Source organism: Chelon labrosus, assembly GCF_963514085.1.
Source record: "Chelon labrosus genome assembly, chromosome: 8".
NCBI lineage: Eukaryota > Metazoa > Chordata > Actinopteri > Mugiliformes > Mugilidae > Chelon > Chelon labrosus.
Genome location: NC_140358.1, coordinates 11,654,980 through 11,677,181, shown reverse-complemented (window position 1 = coordinate 11,677,181; position 22,202 = coordinate 11,654,980). Strand labels below are relative to the sequence as shown.

Sequence of the window (22,202 nt, the reverse complement as noted above, 5' to 3'; positions counted from 1 at the left end):
TGGAAGAGAGCTGTAACTTGAGCAAATAACTTCGACTTCACCCACAGCACTGCAGCAGTTACAACACTGCTGACGGCTAACCCTTCGGTTGCTGAAGGAGAGGTGTTACAAAACCTTTTTTCACCGCGCAATCAAATATGAATGAATGCCAGCAGAGACCATACACTATGAATGTTTCCGAGGCAAGTTTCCTGCGCAATAGCAGAAACGTCAAGTCCAGACAATAATCCTTATTCCTAGTCGTCCTTATTTGTGTTTAGGAACTTCAGAGTTAAAAAGCTAAACTCAAGCAAGCCACAAGAACAATAAGCAGTTTTATGCCAACAGCAACATTTTCGCTTCCAGTCCTGCCAACCTTCCTCCCTCTGGTCTTTATTTCTCTCTCGGCCACACACTCACAACTTTTTCCTTCCTCTCTCCTGATCCTTGCTCTCTGGACATTTTTCGACGTCCTTGCACGAGGGGAGAGTGGGTGGGTGAGTGGGGGGGTTTTTCTTAAAAGCAGTTTGCAGCAGTGAGGAGCGCTAGTGAGGGAGGAACACAGAGAGAGGCTGTATTGTTTCACCGCACAAGGTCCCTGTGTGGCTGTCAGCCCCCAGTAGGAGCTTTAGGCATGGTATGCATGTGCTGAGCATCTGGTGGTTCAAGACACACATCTGGAAAAGGGTGAGGTAGTCAGCGGATGGCTCGGAACGGCGAGGTGAAGAAGTGAGGAATCGGAGTCTGAAATGGAGCAACGCAGTTTTTTTCTCCAGACATTCTTCTTGTATGGGTTTACTGTTTTTGTGACTCTAAAATTAGCGAGTTATGATTAGCCATAGGAATGTGGTGATATTTTTAGGTTGTTGAATCCCTACATATATGCACTTTCCTCCTCTTTAGGGTGTTTACTACGGTGGCCGAGAGAGGTCAACGCACTTCAAGTTGAGAAAACACATGCAAATAGACTTCAAACACAAAAACGCGCTGCAAACTCAGAAAAGCGCTGCAAACTCACACAATGGAAATATTTCCATAGGACCCTACAAAGGGATGGACCTTGTTTGTTCAAAACCATAGACTGCTCAAATCAGCAGCGAGGCCACAGCGTTAGCCGACTGCTAGCACGGTGGGTTTGTTTTGAGCAGTCTACGGTTTTAAGCAAACAAGGTCCATCGCTTTTTTTTTATTATTATTATTTCTGTTGTGTGGATTTGCGTTTCGACTCACACCATATTTGCTGGTTTGAGTCTATTTCCACGTGTTATCTTAAGTTGCAGTGTGTTGAGCTCTCTCGGCCACCGTAGTTTACAGCCCCGCTACAGTGTCTGCGCCTGATGGCCAACGCAACTGTTGTCAGGGGGACGTCTCTAGGAGGACAGAAACAACCTCAGCCACCGCAATCCCACCCTCGAACTTTTATGAGGTTTCCTGAGACTGTAGTCTGGAATTGGGCTTCAACAACCGCTAACAAACACACACACACACACACACACAGCCATACGCGCAGACACACTGAGCAACATGAATGGCGGCAGGAAAATGTTCCTTAGTCAGCACCAGGGGGCCACTTCACCTCGAGTGTCCTCTGATTGCATTTGAGGAACAGCCAGGAACGTAAATGCTGAAATTAAATTCAAGAAAGGCAGAGTCAGGACTTTGACAAATGCATGTTATGAAAAAGTAAAACTTTCCCTAATAGGTAGGAATGACTATTTGCATACAGCGTGTTCTGAAGTGCATCTGCTTTTATTAGACAAGAAATGTGACCTTTGGATGTTCTGTTTCGGTGTGAGAAGCGTTTCCTTCCATTAGTGCCTTTCAGGGGTGTGTGAGCCGCACATTTCTCTGTGGCACGAAAACACAGCACAGTAACTCAGCACTGCAATGGAATGAGGGAGGTCAAAGGTGAGTCCTCTGAGGGGAAATAGCTGGAGAAGGCAGAGAGAGACAAGATGATATAGCAGCGCAAGAGCGTCCGCAAGTAACAGCCTTAAGCTGAGGCATATTTAAGAGAGGTGGTTGTTGGTGGTCGTTCCGAGGTGGGGTTTTTTTGTCGCCCTGCATTGTAGCGGCTGCCAGCGTGAGAGTGCGGAGAGGAAAAGTGCGCGACACGAGGGAAGAGAGGAGAGGTATGTAGGGAAAACAGACAGCCCCTGCACTTTTGGACATGAAACCCCAGATTTGCTTCTGGCTCATATTACCAGAATGTGGAGGTGGGGCATGTTGTCAAACTAAACTATAACTGTAATATGGACTAATAATAATGCACTACCATGACTACCATTATTGATCCTTGTCTCAGACCAAAACAAAAAACAAACAAACAAAAAACTTTTGCAATAAAAGATTAAACAAATTAAAAGTTAAAAAATTATTTCATCAACCATTCAGCTGCCATGGCCTTTGCCAAGGGTGCAGCATTGTTTATCAGACTACAATGAATTTTAAAGTTGGTCATAATTGCTTCACGGCTGTGGTTTGGGTGTGTTAAATGTTTAAGCTGGCCCCAGGCAAGCCTTTATGTTCCCATAAATAAGCGGCCGCTCTCGCAGGTTTAAGAACAAAAATCGGCTACCCGCTTTGTCCGACTGCTTTTCCGGATGACTAACAGACGTCTTCTCGCAGTGTTCTGGTAAATAATAGAGTGTTTAGACCTGAATGAGCTTCCTGAGCAGACTGACCCAATTGATTGCTTCATGTATAGACTTGCTGGTGGTTTACATCCCTCCCACAGAAAGAGAGTTGGGACTTTTATAGCTATGAGTGGAATGTGCGGCTCATGAAGGTATCTGCCTGTGTCGTCGCACAGCAGATGGGCGGTGGCGGCACGGGGAGAAAGCCCTCGTCACACCTCTTAGTTCAATAAACAGGTAATAGTGAGTGATTATCAAACACTGTAAAGAAATCATGCAGTAATCTAATCAGACTCAAACACAATGGTATTTGTGTCTGCGTCAAATCATTTGCTGCTACTTCATTTACGGACCGGGCTGATGTGTTTAAACAGGACTCAGTGTGACTTGAAAGTGTGGCAGCAACGGCAAGACCAAACCTGTGAAAGGTGTTCCAAGAATCGGCCCGGTTTGGATGAGTCTGGCGTGCAGATACAAACAGACCGTTCATGATGAATCGGAAAAACAGGAAGGGGGGCAGATCATCATGCCTACAAACACTCAGAAACTTTGTGTACCAAAGTAGAGCAGAGTTCCTTACGACATTACACACTTTGTGGCATGTGATATTTATCCATACACACACAGGGCATTGCTATGGAAACGTCCCTGCAAGTACCTGCCCCCTTGCTTATTATGTTGCTATAGCAGCCATCCCAGAATAGTCTTTTTTTCTTTTTTTTCTCCCCTGTCCCTCCCTCGTGTTCATGACTCACAACTTGCAATGGAAACCACAATTCAGTCTGTCTCTCATTCCCCTTTTCTCCCCTTGCATTCTTTTCTGCGCCAAAGGAACAGCTTGCCTTTCTGAATCATCAGCCTGTGTTTGTGTGTATGCAGTATATTATATATATATATGTGTGTGTGTGTGTGTGAGTGTGCAAGGGAGCGCACGCTGAGGGGAATTCCAGGAAGATTACCAATGATGAGTTACTATGGCGATAGCAAATATCAGGCGGTGTGACCCGTGTGTTGCGAGATAGTGTATCTTGAGTACTGCACACTGTCTTTAGCTGACTGTGATTGCTTTGTAGCTGTAATCTCTCCCTTCGTTTTGTTTTGAGAAGTCCCAGCTTGTGCACTGCTTACTCACAGGCCTCCCCGGCCAGAGAGCCAAAAAGAAAAAAAAAACAACAAAAATAAATCAATGACCTACGCCGTAACACGCTGCGTATGATGTGACATGCGTGTAGTAATTAGGTGACAGAGAAGTTTTTGTTTTCGTGATGTGGTGATCGGGGGCTTTATCTCTCTGGGTTCAGCTGCATGGGTTAACTAATTTTCCAAGAAGATGATGAAAATTCAATTATAAATGCTAATTAAATCAAGATAAATTACATTGGATTTAAAAAAAAGGTTCACTTAAATGATGAAGCCCTTACTTAACTTTAACTGCAGTTTTACAAGTCAGGATTACTTTAACAATGTAAGAGAAAATGTTCAAAAGATATATTTGAAATATGTTTGGAAATACTTTCATTATAAGTAGTGAAAGGAGACATTTAGATTCTTCCACGAGTGAAGATACCCCATTACCAGTATACATAGCGTCCTTCATTCAAAATTGCTTAATTAAAGCAACCTGGGGCAGTCATCTGTATTTTTATGTCAATAACAAATATCAGTTATCAAAAGTGAAAACTATGCGACAGCAACAGACGTTGCTCGGAAGTGGACTTTGTGGTAAAGTCTCGTCTCATTATCCCGCAGTTTTGTTCACTGCTGTTCTGACAGCTTCATGTTCGACAGCAGCAGGCATCTGTTCCAGTTAAAGGTATCTACAAACCCACTTTACAGACACAGTTCCTGACCCGCTGACGGACAAAGTGGAGCATTAAGCTGCTAAAAATATGTGAGGTGGAGACCAAAAACAGAGCTAAAAGAGGAGCGGCTGGTCAGCTTATATTCGTCTGGTAGACATAAACATAACTCAAAATAAAAAGGACAATGTTACGCAGTAAATTCAGATTGTGGCATCAGGACAGTTGCTAAATCTCTTATTCTTAAGTCAGGTTGAGGTGGGGCTTTTTTTTTTTGGTAATCAAATTTCATAAAAGTGATATAAATACATGCAAATTTTTGCATGTTGTTCATTTCTGAATGGTTCTCTTTTCTTATTCCTGTTTCATTTCTTGGCATGAAACACTGCACGATACCCCGCAAATGTGTTTGAGGGGAAGTAAAAACAATATGTTCAGTCAATTATTTGCCAAGATTTGCGCTTTGTTTTTAAGGGACACCATGCGATGCTGTTGAAATAAACAGTAACGAGAGAAAAGAGGAAAAGAAATCGACAAAGCATCATCCTGTTTTATTTAAACTGGAAACAGGAGTAGGAAAATATGATGAGTCTCTGTTTATTTCACAATCTACCCTTCACAGGACAAGCGGTTACAGAAGATGAATGAATTTCACAATCTTTTTGACTGCACTCCTTCAATCCTGTGTTCATCCATCAAAAAGACAAGCTGGATTTGTGGTTAATTTCTTTTGACGTTCTCTGATACTGACAATGCCTCTCTGTCAATGTTTATCTGACTTCAGCATTGACTGGCTAAACACTTCACACAACACTGACAATGTTGCATTGTGTAAAAATTTAATCTAATGACGTTACAAAGAACTCCTCTATTTGCACACAATCCAGTTTGTATCGGGATCGCCTGCTTTCGACTGGTTTCTGCAGACGCAAACTGAACTTTTAAGTTTATTGACGTTTTCAAGTCACCACAAATGCGGCAAACAAGAGGCATTTCAGTGCAAGCTGGTGCTGTTCATGTAAATCACTATTTTGTTTGGGATCACAGCCAGTGAACATTACGCTCAGTCTTGCTTTCAGCTCAGAACACACTTAAATACAACAGACAGATACTTTTAAATGCATGCAGTTACAGAACAATTTAAGTTACAGATTTTTAAACCTTGCTCATGAGATACTTTTTATTGTAGCCACTTGTCATAAACATAAAACGAAAGAAAAAGTATGATAAGATAAGACAGAGGGGAAAAAAAAAATAAACCCTTCTATTGTACCTCAGTCTCAGTGTCTTGCAAATGATCTTGATGAATCATGCAAAAAGGCATTTTCCAAGTACACTGCTTGCATTGTCTGCATTTAGAAAATAATTTAATATGCAACATTTTTCAAGTGCTATAATACAAGTATTTTCTTTGTCGGTACATTTTATCAGCCGTCGTCACAATAACAGTTCCTTTGGGCTAAAAACTGTAACATGTGCAGTCAAGGCTCACTCCTTCCGATTACTCATTTTGCTTTTGATTAAACCTGCGTTGCACAATCAAATGTGCAACTCACACCCATCTGGCTGCTATGCCTACAGGCAGACAGTTGCTCAATGAAATTTAAATAGTGATTAGGCGTTGTGTCAGTTTTGTCTAACGATATCATAAGCTGGAATTTTGCTCAGGCCCGCGCCGTGTGACTTCCCTCGTCCTGTGGGAGACGTTACTCACACACACACACGCACACAATCACACATTCAACCGTCCATCCCCATCTAATCCTCTGATTTTACTCCCCTCGGCAGTCTGAGCTGCCCTGTTTTCATTGTAGTCGTGGGCCGTGACTCATCGTGCGCCTGAGCCAAGCTATTTGCGCTGGTTCACACTGGCTGACACACCTAGGACCAGGAAACACACCCATTCCCACATATCCTTGTATTCAACCACAGTGACCTGCCATAAAGCGATGATAGGGAGAGGGGACTCAGTTTGTGAAAACATGCAAAATATTCCACGTTTCCTTGTTTCCTTATACCCACAGTCTATAATTTAGTTGCCTCAAAGCTAACTCTCATGTTTATCGGCCTCTAGTCATGTGTATTAGAACTAATACAGATTCATCTATTAGGCGTTCTTCTGGATTCATGTCATTGGTGTGACCTGCTTAAAAGCTGTACAGCAGCATACAGTTTGGACAAGCACCTGCTGTTTACATGCGGACAGATCATAGAAGTTGTCTGCAAGGAACATGCAATTTCTGTAAACTGAAACTCTTCTTCAAAGGCAACGGGAGCCACGCCCCAGTGGCCAAAAGGCAGGTAGCTGAGCAAACAGGTGCAGTAGCAAGACACTTTGTGTACAGAGGATCATCTTTGCTTAAAATGTTATATTCCGTGCAAAGTCAACATCAAACACATTAAGAATGATCTCAGTGGTTATTAAAATTATTTTGTACACGTGTTCTCTCTCTAATGTAGAATCTAAACTTTCTGAGGCCTCCAGTGATCTGTTTTACGTTTGAAACATCATTTACTAAACCTGAACATTGTTTGTTTAAAAGGCCGTAACCGGTCCAAAGAGTCAATATCTCACTTCACTAAGAGTTCTTTAGGATCTCTGCTTCTCTTGCGCATGGTTGGGGTTACTCCTTTTTATCTCAGCGTGTCCACATCTACAGACATCTATGCACACAATCAGCTTCTCATCTTTTCTTTTGTGGGAAAGCTGCACCCTGTTCCTTTGGGACATAGAAATTATGAGCTCTCTTGACTCACGGCGGTGCAAAATGTGGTAATATTAAAAATGTGTCTGTGCACGTGTACCGGCGTGTGTGTGCACCACGCCCTGTCCGCTCCGCACAAAGTTGCTTCCTTCACCTTCGTGAGCAAAGATGTGACATACGACATACGAAAGGGATGTGGGTGGCATTTCTAGGAAGCATTTTTAAGGCGTGTGCATATGTTATACCACAGTTATGTACATATACAGCCGCATGCTAGCCCATTTGCAAAACTACTAAAAGCTAAGCCAGTCAGTTCCAAGCAGGTGTGTTTGTGGGTGTGCCAGAATATAGGAAAACTGAAGAGTAGCTCATAAAATTAGAAGAAACAGAGATTACAAACAAAAATATACAATACCGAACAGGAATAGGCAGAAGTGATGGATAAGTGGTGGTGAAGTCCAAATGATAGTATTACAAATGTCTAAGAATCCAAGCTAAAACAAAGGAAACTATACTCGTTCAAGTTTTACCACTTGTCCAAGTGGCTTCTTCGGTTCTAAATGACTGGTGAGGAGTTTAGGTTTATATTCGGATCATCTGGGGATGGTGCCCCTTTAAAATTTCACATGACTGGGGCGTGTCAACAACCCAATACTCACCTGCAAATGGAGGGAGTTTGTCAGATTAACCTGGATATTGGTTCTTTCAAGTTTCAAGTGGGAACCACCAACCGGTGCTGCTCTGAATAAGAAAACCTGCACTCCCACGCAGTCATTTAGGACGAAAGAAATAGTTGTGTGGAAGAAGGAAAAAGCTATACTAACAAAAACCTACCCTTATATAAAATAGTGTTAAATAACATCTGCTTCTTAAAGTCAGTTAAAAAAAACACATTTGGAGCATGAGGTGTCGGTGGGGGCACTAAAAGACATCTTGTGTACAAAAAGTTACCGAACCCATGTTTCATCAGACATTTTCATCTACATACCTGTTGCTGACCCATTCATACCTGCAGTCCGTGGCTGAGTCTGTTTGAAGTGCCACCCAGTATGAATTTCAACATATCATCTCATCTCTTCTTTCATTTCTCTGTTGCAATGAATCATAGAGACTCTGTCATCTGTGAAATATTTAATGCATTGCTTGTTGTGTAAATACCTGAAATGACGGCGAGTGATAAGAGAAGCAGCGCTGAATGACAACAGAAACTCCACAGAAATATTTTAATGTCCAGCAAAGTGCGTATGGTCTTCCTACCTACAATTACAGAGGTTTCAATTGCTGTTTTGTGTTTATGAAAGTGCAGGTTAGAACAACACGCGATGCAGTGCATGCTGTTAGAATCTTCAATACTTAGCAATGCAAATACAAATCCAGAAAGAAAAGCCATTTTTATCAAAATGTACAGTTATTGATGCTCACTAGTTCTTTTTGGGCATCGTTAAAACAAAAGTCTTAAGTGTAAATCCTGCCTTGTAAACAGGCACTTTGCCTTTTGTGTCTCACTCCTGAGTCATTTTGTTAATGATAACGTTGTGTGAGTTTGTGTGCAGCGGTTTAAATGCGGTAATAACCCGTTTATGTCATTGTCTGTTGTATGATTAACCCATTTTGTGGTGTGTTACTCTGTGTACTTCGGTGCTCTTCTGTAACTAAAACCAAACGGTTTTAAAACGAATTCAAGCTGTTTTAACACAGCTCGGATTTAAAGAAAAAACAAAAACGTAGGTTTGCAAAATAAAGCAAGAATCTCCACATCCATTCCAGAAACTTGTAAGAGTTAAGGTGTACGTGTACTTATGAAGAGAAACTGTTCAAAACTAATGCTTCATGTTGGAGATAGACATAAGTACCAAGAAAGTCTGTAAATACAATCTATTTCCTTGAATGTTGCATATCATTGAAGGCCTCTATGTTAAGCAGTGGGTGGTCCCATGCCTGCTGAGGACCACTCCCTCACACAGGTCCCCTCCCTCTGCAAAACAGGAGCCCTACCCAGCTCCCTGTCCAGCCACTCTGCTCAACCCAGAGAAGCAGCCGCACGGGGAAAAAAAGAGGTTAAAATCAACTCAGAGCAGAAGAGGGAGGGAGAAAGGGGGGGAGAGAAAACGCCCTGGAAGTCTGGTCGATCGAGTAATAGGAAAGAAGTGACAGAATCCTTACAGACTGCGGAGTTGAGACAGTGTGAAAGTGCTTTTCTTGGGCTGGGGAGAAGGGGACACGTTTTCAAGGATGCTCAAGCTGGTGTGAGGCTTCTTGGGCGCAAAGGCTGCGCACAGGTAAAAGATGCACGTTTTTCTCAAATTAAATTAAAGTTCATCTTTTTTTTTAATATTGTTTAATTGTAATTGCTTTTCAAATTTTGCCAGCTGGACTTCAGACTGCTTCAGTCTCAGCTGCGCTGCAAACTTTATTCTGCGTAATTCTGCTTTATTTGTAATAACTTGCTAAAACTTTAAAAAACTTTGTTGCTGTTCAACATTCCTGTGACATAACAAGAGGCTCATGTAGGTATAATGTGCATCAGTAGTGAGATTACAGTGCCTTTATCCTGTTTTATTATATCTGCTTATCTCGTGTGGCGTCCATTGGCTTGTCCTCAGGGGAAGTTTTGCTTGGAAAAGTTCTGTATGTTACGTGTCTGTGCTGCAACTAGTTTTTTTTCTACACATCTGTACGGTGGAAGGGATTTTGTGAGGAAATCATCATCCTTTTCAGAGAGTTAAGTCTAATAGCGCAGGGCATGAGAAGTGGGTGTGTACCCACAGCCACCACATGAATGCAGAGGAGTTGACTGGAGTTGCGCACTTCACTTTTCCTTTAACAAAGGTTGTTATCCAAGATGCATGTGTGAGTTGAGTCCCCTCTCGTAGAATTGATGCTTACATGACTTAAATATGAATTAAGAACAGGAAGGCTGTCCAGTTGCGTAGTGATTTGACTGTTGCGCAACGTGGATGACCTTTGCATACACATTAACCACTTTCCTATGGGATCGCTTTTTTGTACTGGACTGGAATATCCAGAACAGTAAATGAAAGCTGTATGGAAAAAGGTGTCGAAACTACAAAGGATCAGGTTGAATTTATTGACGTTATCATTCGTGCGTTTCTCTTATCTGTCCAACGCCCTTTGCTGAGACTTGGAAGTTTAAAAAGTAAAGGTACTTCCCGATGAGAGCCTGTGGTAACAGACTTGGGTGTGGATCCCACTCCTTCACCTCCCTCCTCCCACTTCTTTTTTTTCTTCCCTCCCTTCTTGCTTCGCAGTCTCCTCACAGAGGCACACCCTTACAGTCAGGGGAAAAAAAAAACTCTACACGCTGCAGATAGTCGTCGCACTATATCCCTACACGTATATCCAAAGTTATCCAAAGGGGTGCCAGCAAAATGAAAAGTACTGATAATAACTTGTTTTTCTGTCTGGTCCCTGTGTTGCCTGGTGCTGTATAATTATCAGTCATGTGTTACGATGAAAATCTCAAACTTTTTAATGCAAGCTGAGTTTGTGGAATGTTGACAGGGTGTAAATCATTTTTTTAGAAATAAGATGTACCTCTTTTTCACGTTGTGTTACATGCTAAGAAGTTGAAAACTACCCAAACTACGCTCTGAAGCACGTAGGCATGCTTTTATGCCCAACATCCTAAAGTCTCAGAGCGAGAGAAATTTATTTTTCTCAGTTTTACCTTGGGTCTCTTAACCTGGGCTGCCGGCCAGGGTGTGCAGGGGGAGAAGAAGGGAGCAAGACGGGGAAGGAGAGTCAAAGAGGGAGTTAGTGAGGGGGGATGGGCGGGGCGGGGGTGAGTAGGGGAGTAATGGAATGTAGTGGTTTGGAAAGACAAGCTAATTGAAACCAGGTTTGAGGCATAGAGGGGGGGGGGTAAGACTTTGCACGTTTGGAGAAAGAGAAAAACCCATTTCAGAAACCCAAACGTTACGCCTATAACATATTTATAACCTAAATGGCCTGTTTTCATGTGCGGTTTGCGCTATAATCATTACATGTCGTCTGGCCTGCGTTTGATATGACGTGCATGTGTTTAAGTTGAAAGAAGTAGATAAAAAAGGTCAGAAGAAATCCTTTGTTGAATCTCGGCTGTAAGGCAAATTTCACTGTGTGCAGTTGCCTGTCCTCCACAGCTCCCTCCAGCCACACCCAAAACTCAGTTCAGACAAGAGCTGCTGCTGCTTACTTCACTCTGAACAGTCTTTTCTACAATGCGCACTCGGCCCACGTTGCCTGCCCAACTGCCGTAAATGTCTGGCATTTCTCATATTGCTCTTGTCAGGGTGATTGTTTATGACAAAGGCTGCTCCGTGTGCCACATGGTGACACGGGGCTAAAAGGTCGTTGAATAGTAGGTTGTCCTTTAAACCAGGATACGTTTGAATTCTAAAAATTCACATCTTAAATGATGATTATATGGTGGAAAGTATTATATGTTACATGTTATTGCAAGAGGAGATTTGCTGTATGCAGGGGCGTTGACTTATACAGGCATAATAAACAAGAACATTCAAGCTTAGGTCTCTGTGACCGCCTGTAGGTGTAACGCCTGTCAGTTAACTGGGCCTCATCTTGGCCCGAGGCGAATACTGTTTGTCTAAATACTTGCGCCGTCTACAAGTGCACCAGTACAGAGGCTATATTATGTTGTCAGTTGAGGCATGTAAGACATCTAGAATTCCAGAAACCACACTGTGGACTTTTGATGCAGCTTCACTGGTTAAATTTTGCTCAGTCACTGTGGCTAAGATTGGCAGTTAGTTCCACTCATGCCACCACCATGACGAACAGCACCTTTAGAGGGCTACCTTATGAGGGTTTGAAGACATATCTAAGTGCCATTACATGTTCCCGCGCTGCTGAATGACAGTACGGCCGAGAGGAGTGGTGCTACGCGTTCGTGCCAGTGTGAAACGTAAGGAAACTGGTCTCTAGCACACTTCCTCTGCCACTTCCTCTTGGGTGCGTTGAATGACAGTGAAAAGAGCGAGGTGGATGTTCTGAATAAGTTGAAAGAAGAGAGAGTGCTTCGAAACCTTTCTTCGCACTTGGCATGCATTTAGAAGCAAAGCCGAGCGCTCGGACATCCTGGAGTTCCAGATGAAGTCCCACCCTTGGGACTGGTTACATAGAACAATAGCAAATTTGTAGATGCTCAAGATTTCCACTGGGGGAAGTTTAGTTTCCTAGCAGTTGCAAATAAACATTTAACCATAGAGTGCGAAGGTCTAGAAGGTTTAGAAGGTCTTTCTAGGCACCCAGCAGCCACGCCCTTCTCCTGTGCTGGTTTGGAATGTTTCAGCACGTCCTCAGTATTCCCTGTGCAGCGCCTATCATTAGCTTGCCTTGTTGTTGAGAAATAGTGATTTGAGAGGTGTCATAAGCTAAACGTCACAAATCACATATAACACTCCAGTAAGCCACACCCATGCACGCGTATCCAATTTAGACTTGTTTACTGTAGCTTTAAGCTTGAAGGAATATTTTCCAAAAGGGCGTAATCATATTTTTGCTTGATAAGCCAATAGTTTGCACCGCCACTCTTCCAAACATCTGCTGCGCAAAACCAACCCAAAACAAGAACTCTTACGCAACTTTTGCAGCATTGTACAGTCTACCTACCCCACCTCGCTGTCTGAACAACAGCACTACACCCATAAAAACTGTTACGTTGCCCTGTGTGAGGAATGACGCGAAGCATCTGTTACCAAAACTCTGCTCTGACTGAGGCGCCCGAAATGTCAGGGCAGCAGTGCTTGGAATGTAAATTCAGAAATACATTCAGCTTTGTTTAGGTTTTCTTTATCTGGTGCAAGATACTCAAGGATGGCACTCCTCGCCATCCAATAACTCTCTCTCTCGCTCTAAACAACTCTGCACAACTCTGGTGTGGTCTAAATACTAAGTATGAATATGTACCCTTATGCTCTGTATATCCTTTAAGTTTTACAACTAAGGAAGACTTATGTATATATATATATATATATACTCTGCTGCTTTGGTAGCCTCTTCCTGACCTTCTTTCCTGCTCCATGAATGGACTTGCGTTTGTTCAAACAGCAACTGTCAAATACTGAGACAAATAAACTGCCAAATTAAATTGCGTTAAAGCCAAGGCAGTTACATGGCACGACCTGTCTAAGGTTGCTAAGGGTGTCAGTAAACCTCTCGTGACATCCAATTTATGAAGCACAACTGTGCAAACCCGCTCTTCATTGTTCTTGGCGTAACTAGTTGTGCCGGTCCACAATTTGCATCCGTTACCTAACTATTCCATATATCTCTGTGCAGAACAAACTTATCCGTGCTTCTCTTTATCCTATTTATTTCTTTGTTAGTTGCTCAATGTCATTGGCTCTGAAACTGCTCATGGGCACCATCCCAGGATCACTTCTCATTTCAGAACAGAACAGCCTAAAAGTGGTGTTTCGCTTTTGCAGAAACGTTATTAAATGTCAAGTTAAGTCTACAGCACAACACTGAATACACTGTCTCAGTCAGATTTAGAGGCCCGACAATTGCAGCAGTGTGTGATGCACTTCACAAGAAGAAAGGAAAAACAGGAGAGGGAATTCACAGTGAGATCCTCCCTTCCAAGATGTTTTAAGTGGTGTAATAGAGAGAGACTCATAACAGGAGTCATGGGTTATTTGGTCATTACCGTCTCATACACTATATTATCTTCCTGTTACTGTGATTTTGAGAACTTACATCTCAAAATATAATTTACGTGGAAATCAGGGCACAGCCAAAGTATGCTTTCAGCACAACTCCTGGTTTTGTTTGTGAACTTGTAAAAGCAAGAGAGGAGCTTTTTAAGAGTTTTGTTCAGTTTTTCCACTTGGTGCATGACTCCTGCCAAAGTCACAATGGTTTAATCAGCAGCAGGCCAAGTTGGCGTCAGTGGGCAGGCCTTGGTCTTTTGCAGGACTTGTGGTTTGGTTCATGGCTATGTGGACTGTGGAGTGCAGAAAAGAACCATTTATTTTGACGCTCATTCCTTTTATATGCGTCACACATGCATGTCCTATCTGCTGTTTTTGAGGAGAGACTGAAGGCTGTGGCCTGCTGTGTCTCTTTTTGTTGTACTTGCTGTGTCAAACTACAATGCGGCAAAGTGAACAGGGAGTCTATTCTGTTTTGACAAGACTGATCTGGTCAATGCTGCTCTCCCTCCCTCTTAGCCTCGCTGCACTGAGGGCTTTTTATTTGGTCATAATCAAATCTTATCACTCACCAGCACCACTGTGCGTGATACACTTACGACTGAGCTGTAATCACTGTCACACTGCTCCTCTCTTCTGTTCACCAAATTGATTGGATTTGGCAATCATCTTGGTGGATTGACGGAAGCTGCTTTGATCAGTTTCCAGTGAGTTTTGATGTACTTGAGTACAAACTATCACAGTCAAACACTTCAGGTATGTGCTTACAAGGGATAGGAGAAAAGATGAGGCCTCAGGTGATCATGACAAGTTTATGTTAGTTTAGATAATGAATATGTTCAGTTACTCTTCATTGCTAAGAGTGTTTTTCAGGGTGCCTTTAAACGTGCATATCTCTCTAAACGTGGTGCTCTTGCTTATTTGAGCAGAACCTGGAGGTTTGGGGGGTGTGGTGGACTGACAGCAGGGGACGGGCTCTCAAGCAGGGTGCACGGTGGGCGGCGTAGAATGAAGCTGGAGTCAGAGAGAAAGAGGACATTTCTTTGGAGTTAGTCACCGTGGGGAGAGGCTGGGCTGCCTTCCAGCTGGCTTGACGGCTCTATCAAGGAATGTGTGTGACTGGAGGATGGGTGGGGCCGTGCACTGAGCTGCTCCCTCTGCAAGCAAAGCACAGGGGCGAAGCGATGCGATCTGGGTTGTGGACTGCGGCGTGGTATTTCTACTCACACTGCATGTGTTTTTGTTTGTGTTCCCCCTTTGGTTAGCGACCACATTTTGGTTTACTGAGATACCTGCGTATGTGTTTATGTGTGTGATCTCACCAAGGTATCAAGTACAAAGGGTTGGGCAACCTGCTTATTATCTTTTTGGTTAGTTGAAGTTGATGTGGGCATTGTACATGAAATGAATAAATAAAAAAGACACTTTACTGATTTCTTCCAACATAATAAAACTGAAAGTTATAGTACGTCAGAATAATATAAAAAAAAAAAACTCACATACAAAAGCATAATAATTTACACATCTCTTTATCTAATTTTACATCTTGCACCTTTTAAAAATGTCAGTCAGCCAGTACCTAAAAGACACGGCACTCTGATTAATACGACTCAGTAACAAGAGTACGGGCTAGAGAGTGTACACAGCTGCTGTGGCGCAATTCTCCCCACACAAACATAATGACAGCCACGTATTGGCTGGCATTTATCTCAGCTATGTGCTATCTATGTCAGTATAAGACCCACTCAAACATGCAGTCAGTAACAAAAACATTCCTGGTCAAAACTTTACAGTGTTTTTACAAGCTTTGCATCAGCGTTAGTGGAACGCTCACTTTCCCTCTCGTTCATTTTCATTGGTATTAAAACCTGACTGTTTAACAATTGTTTCTGTCTCACAAACACAGTTATTTGGCATAATTTCCACTAAAGTAATGAGCAGTTTACTTTATTGAATGCGGGGCTTTGGGGAGGGGGACGTTAATGATGGGGTAGGAGAGTCTGTCTCCGAAGAATGTTTCTGAGGGACATGTTCCCACCGGTGGATGCCTGTCTGTGCTCACATCAAGTCTGGTTCTGTTTGTACTGCAACGGACAAAGGGAAGGCTTTGTTTCATAATATGCTGTTAGGTTGACAGAGGAATCCTCAAAAGACATGTAACATGCTGGGCTAGTTACTGCGAGTAGAAGTAAGACTGACTTGGCATGCAGACTTACAAACAATCTACATAAAGAACACAATTGCATATAAAATTTCCTACGCTGGCTTATAAGGCTGCACGTTTCTGCTGTTCTGTTTTTTCATACTTATCTCAGCAGTGAAACAAGAGCAGAAGAATTCATGAGCATATTTTAAGAGTAGATTTCCTTTTCGAAATTCCTTCAGAACTAGATTTGCTCCTATATCTCGCTTTCGAACTCCAGCAAGCTTAACCGAATCCTGGATGGTTAGTGTGTTCTTTTCTGCAGACATGTGGGGTACGCCAAACAAGTAGCTGGATTTATTTACTTAAAGGGAGTTTTGCATAATTACTTACTAGGGTCAATACTGCTGCCACTGGTCGGTTACTCATTAAAAGCAGTGAAGCCTCTGATTGGCCGTCACCGGTCCATTGAGCATGTACAGTGAAATGCCATGAGTAAATCCCGATTGTAACCATTGTATTTAGGGATATTTGTGTCATATGGAGACACACCTCTTAACACAACAGCTTTCGTTATTTCACCAGCATGCAGCTGAGCATGGCATGTAGTGAGTGACAGCTTTCTTTGCAGCATCAGAAATACCTCATTTGATTTACCTTTAACAATCATGTTAAGTAAACCTGAATCCTGTTTTTGTTTTTTGTCAACAGAAGTCAAGAGAAGGATCAGACTAAAGCCCTTGGCTTTGCTTGAGCAATCCAAGGTAAGTGTCATTAGACATGATACGAAAACGCAGCACACCACAACTGTTATTGGCTAAATAAAGGAAAGAAAACTGTCTTTCTTACTTCTTATCACTTCAATCCAAACCACTGTCTAGTCAGAAGTATACTTTAATTGGGCCAGATGCCCAACCTCTGTTGGAATGTTTGCTGCAAAGCTTCCTTTGAACCTGGAAGGTCATGCCTCCACCATTCAGCTGTGAAAGGCCTGCCTTGTAGAAACCTGACACTTGGCTGCTTCTGCGCCCCATGCCTCTGTTTTGCGCGCCTTCTTCCTCCCCCAGCGACCACCTGTTCCGCCCGAACCCCTTTCCCCTTCTTATGAAACAACCCTGTCAAAAGCCCGCCAAACTCACACTGTTTTAACTGTTTGTAGTCTGCAGCTGTGGATAATTTATTCCTTTTGAGAGGAGGGACAAGCTAGCAGTAATTAAGATATTAAACCCGAACTGTATGCCGCTTCTGACGGCCAGTGACAGGACATAAGAGATGTGTAACCAGAAATGCTCTGGGGTTTCACTCTAGTTAGCGAGAGCTTTTGTGTGGCTGGCTTTCCACACATCCCCCCTTTCACCACACTTACCAAGACATAATAAAACATGAAAAACAGACAAGCCTGTCTGTCTCCCTTTACCCTCATTTTTCTCCCGGCTTGCAAAGTTTCTTTCAGAGCATTTTGCAAAAACCCCAGTTTTGCTCAGATAAGCTTTTTGATGACATCACTAATCAAATTTAAGAATGTGTACACTCTGGCATATCAGATAAATGAAAGATTGAGGACTGTTTGATTGTCATGTTATTGCATTGCTTTGAGTCACTGACTGCATCTCTTATAATTCCAAGAACATGACGCTTAACTATATAGCACTTGTTTACACACACAAATCTGTAGACATAGGATCTTTGTGGCTTGAGCTGTCATTATTTGCCCTTTCCCCAAGTATAATTTATGCCACATTATGGCATGTTCTAAATTCACATAAACACAGGCAAAAAAGTGATACTTGGGACTGAACACAGCAAAGAAAGAAAAAGGAGACATCTTGCTGATATCAAATAGGTTGCCCAGTGTGTTGTTTCAAGCTTCTGAAGACATTCTTCAGTGATTGTCCCACATTTCATTTTTGCTTGGATGCCTTTGCATTTCTTCACTGTACGCGTTGCCTAACATTCCAGTTTCGCAGACATTCCTCTCCTTTTCTTACTTGCGATCCTCACTTTCTTTTTCTTTTCTTTTTTTTTTACCATTTCCTCTTTTCTCCACATCCCTCCCTCTTTCTATGTTCCTTCCTTCCCTCCTATATTGCTGCATGCCACAGGTCCTCCCTGCGGCTTTCTGCCAGAAATATGTCAAAACTGTGAGAACAAGGACGGACCACGTTGTTCATTTTCAGTCATGAAAAGACTTTATGCAAGGAAAAAATGTGGGAGGAGGAAAAGTTTAAGAATGTATTAATTACACCATATGTGATTATGTATAAAAATAAATCAAAGGATAAGGGCAGAGGCAAAGAAAGAGAGATATTGTTAATCCTTAAGTGGGAAGGTTTTTGTAAACGCAAGAAAGTTCCTTTCCCCTTGAGCCATTTATTTTTTTTTTTTTCAAAACAGTTAATCCAGCCAACAATAATACGGGCCTTGTTTCTGCTTAAGTGCTTCATATTTACTGTTGCCCTCTCAAGCACTGAATAGTTCTATGCAGTGTCAATAAGCCCACGTGAAAGATAGATCATGTGAAAAGTTTGTCACATATTTTAGTCTTTTTTTACTGATTGAATTGAGCGAGGATGTGGATATGTAAAATGGACCACTCAATGACCCATGGGGAAAACAAATTCCTTTTGGTTCTAGTCTCACGCAGAGATCAGAAGGGCATGGTTAAGGCACTATAAGCGGCGGCTGACTAAATTGACGAAAATTTGTTTCATACAAGTTAATTGAGTAAAACTGGGTCTTGCACACTGCTTTGTTAGTCCCTTCCGTATTCACACATTTGTGCTGTAACTGATGCATAAAACTGTTGTGGCTTGAGGTCTTAAAAGATTCATGTTTCAAGGTGCAATCGGGTCACACTGACAGACACAATGAACTGAGAAGAGGGTGGAGGAAAGAGGGAGAAAGAAAGGGAATATCAGGTTGTAGGAGCCTGTGAGTGGTTGGCGTCATGTTTGGCATAAGCACCATACTATTCTCTGGTATTATCACTCCCAGAGGCCCTGACTTGTGTTATTTGGTTTAATATTACCTCAAAGCATTGCATGCATTCTTTAGAATTCCCAATCACACAGAACCCATCTATTTATTGACATGTGTTAATTGGTGTATATGCGCTCTTGGACACAGTCCAGTCCAACAAACTAGGGAGAACACAAAAATTGTTCTTTTTGATTCTTATATTGCACATTCACTCATTCTTGCTGTATGCATGGAATCAGGCCAGCAACATGGCAATATTTTGATACACAACCTAAATTTAAGAAACTTGCATATATTTTAGACTTTTGACATCCATAGGACTTCTTATGGATGAAATACAAAATATAGAAACATGTTTTGTCAGCAGACAAACGGATCACTTTCCCATTTGCACACAGAGACACAAAAGGCTATATGCACCGCCTTGGTGCATATGTGAAACAATAGACTTTGCAGTGTGTTGTTTTACATCCGAGCAAATAAACAAAAGCATTCGTGTTGTTTTCTTGTAACCTTCTCATTCATAAAATACTGTATATTGGCAGTGTAGCAAGAGTGGCAGATGGTCGTTGAGTGAGGGATGCATGTTACCAATCCTTCTGAAACAGATGTTTCTTTATCTTTGCCTCAGGTTCCTCTTGCTTCCAGCAGCTGGTAATCTTGCTGAACAGTGTGGCAGTTTCAGTGAATGAGGAAGGGATTTGCGGCTTACTGGTGTAATTGCATTATTTACAGTGGTGCAAAACTGCTCAGAAGTACGGTAGTAGCATAGTATAAAGTATAGTAATAAAATGCAAAGTTAGGAGAAACATTAATTGTTTTGTTTTTTTTCCTCATCATAGTGATCGTAATTGATCCTACGGGAATTACTGCTTTAAAACTAGAACAATTGCAATGTGTTCTTCCTCACAATTAGTCTCTCATTTGGCTCAAATGAAATGTTAGAGGCACTGAGGTAGCTTTTGAGTTTTATATGTGGATTCTGCATAGTCAAGTGTATTTGGACTTCTCTGGTAAAAACACCAGCAATCAACCATCATAATATCAATGATATCCTGCTTCTCTTGTGTTACCAATGGACAGGCTCTTGTCAACCATTTGTATTGGTTGACTATAGGCAAATCGAATAATTGCTGCAACCAACTGAATGATTGCGGCAGGCAGCAACAGAATTATTCTTACGGAAATGCTTGTGGTAATGTCAGTGTCATTCATCAAACAAGCACTGCAGTCTGGAGGCCTTCTGGATACTAATTATATGGTGATAGTTCAAGTGGAAACATGGGTTGTTTGTTTATGTTAAAGATTTCAGTTTAATTTCAGAATCAGAATCAGAATCAGCTTTATTGGCAAAGTATGTGTGTACATACATGGAATCTGACTCCGGTAACTTTGCTCTCTTGTACAGAAACACACAGAACTTAAATAAGTGAAAAAAATAAATCTCAATGTGTACACATAAAATAAAGGATAAGGGCAGATATATACAACAATCCAGGTTTTCTTTATCCATTTCTTTATGTAAATGACAGAGCAAATAACTGAATCCCAAAAAATTTAAGTCACCAACAAGCATGTGTATTATATGAATGCAGTGTACGAAATGCAAGCATGCATGAAACAATGGGTTATCTGTTTCAGAGAGGAGGGTGGGTAGGACTCATCAGCATGTTTGAAGAGGCATGTCTGGGAGTGATGTAAACACACCTTATTATCATGATGATTACTAAAGTTCTCACTAGAGTGTACACAGATATGGAAAAGCTAAGAATGTTGAAATTAGTTGTGTTGATATTAGTTGATAAAAATGTGGTGAACTGTTTTGTAATCATTATTTATTGATTGATAGTAATACTATTATAGGCACCAGTATTCATATCTAAAGTCAAATGACCAAACGAAATAAATAACATGAGATGATTTGTTGAAGGTCTTTCAACAGTAGACAAATGAATGGTTCTTCTGGACTGAAAATGACATGTGATGGTGATAGATCACATGTCCATTGTGTGTGTATCAATGTATGCATATGTAAATGTTTACTTGTTTTACTATTAGAATAGTGTTCATAAATGTGTCCGTGTATTAACGAGAGAGAGGATACATTAAGATGCTGATGTGATGTGTTACTGTACATTTCTGCACCTTAGTGTGCATGTTTTCATCAAGTGAGGCAGCTTTAACCATCATTGTTATTCCTATTGACTTTGGAGCAGTTGTGTAGGCGCATGATTGGGCTGCTTTCCTTTTCAGGGTGTGGTCGGACTTCAACCAAATTTCCAAAACAGAACATCCTAGAGGGAGGGAGTTGATGGGTTAGTGTTTTGGGTAGATAGAGGCTGTGTTGTCTGAAAGACGTTTAACACCATCTAGTGTTCACCTTTGGGTCCTATAACGCAGACTACTTAGAGAGCAGGGCAGGTTGAATTTTTCATTTAGTCCAATGGACAGTGTTTGAAGTTTATAAGAACATGTTGTCTAGAATGATTGATTTAATTTTAATGCTTATCCATGTCTTTCATATGTGCAGGAAAACAAAAACAGAGTTTCCATCACACCAGGGCTGAAATAAAGAAAAACAAAAGCAAGGTAAGATTACGATCCCAATAATAGTGGTATCCTCTGGTAAGTTCTTGCCAGCTACCTTGTAATATTTGTATGATTGTCATGACAGATGGCTGATGAAGAGGAGACCAGAGAGGTGCTCTTTCAAGACTGGGAAGGTCCAGACAAAACTGGCTTGACCATAGAACAGACAAGTGAAGGAGAGATCTTTGTAAAGGAGGTGAAAGGAGAGTCACCTGCAGCACGGTCTGGAAAAGTCTATGAAGGTAACAAATTCATTTTTTCTCCTCAGATCAGTGTTTTTCTTTAAGATTTGTTACATCTACTGTACATACTATTACATACTAATACTTAAATACTTAACAGAAGTTTTTGCTGCTATCTCAACTTCATTCATAGGTGACCAGATTGTGGGTGCCACAATCTACTTTGATAATATGAGCTCTGAAGAAACAGCAGAGCTTCTGAAGACACTGAACCGACATAAGGTTGGACTGAAACTACAAAACAAAGGAGACAAATCCCCTTGCTACTCGCCCTTGAGCACACCTTGTCGTTCACCAATGGGCACCCTTACATGGGAAGGCAAGACCCGCTTTGGAGGTTCCAGCCCAGACATCATTCTTGTAAGTTCCTTTTGTTAAAAGTAAATTCAAAATAACACAATGAACTAACATATTGTAGTACTCTAATGTGTCCATGTTATACACTTACCCCTGTTT

General features: G+C 41.7%; 1 protein-coding gene across 1 annotated transcript in view; it reads left to right on the top strand.

Annotated features, from left to right (window-relative positions):
- The first annotated feature begins 9,224 nt into the window (after positions 1–9,224).
- The window catches only part of ahnak (AHNAK nucleoprotein), a 32,652-nt gene continuing 19,674 nt past the window's right edge, over positions 9,225–22,202 (top strand). The window contains exons 1-5 of the mRNA XM_084550303.1: positions 9,225–9,398; positions 16,648–16,700; positions 21,446–21,504; positions 21,590–21,746; positions 21,880–22,106. Coding sequence (XP_084406429.1) covers positions 21,590–21,746; positions 21,880–22,106 — 384 coding nt within the window. The 5' untranslated portion in view covers positions 9,225–9,398; positions 16,648–16,700; positions 21,446–21,504. The remainder of the gene's footprint in view (positions 9,399–16,647; positions 16,701–21,445; positions 21,505–21,589; positions 21,747–21,879; positions 22,107–22,202) is intronic.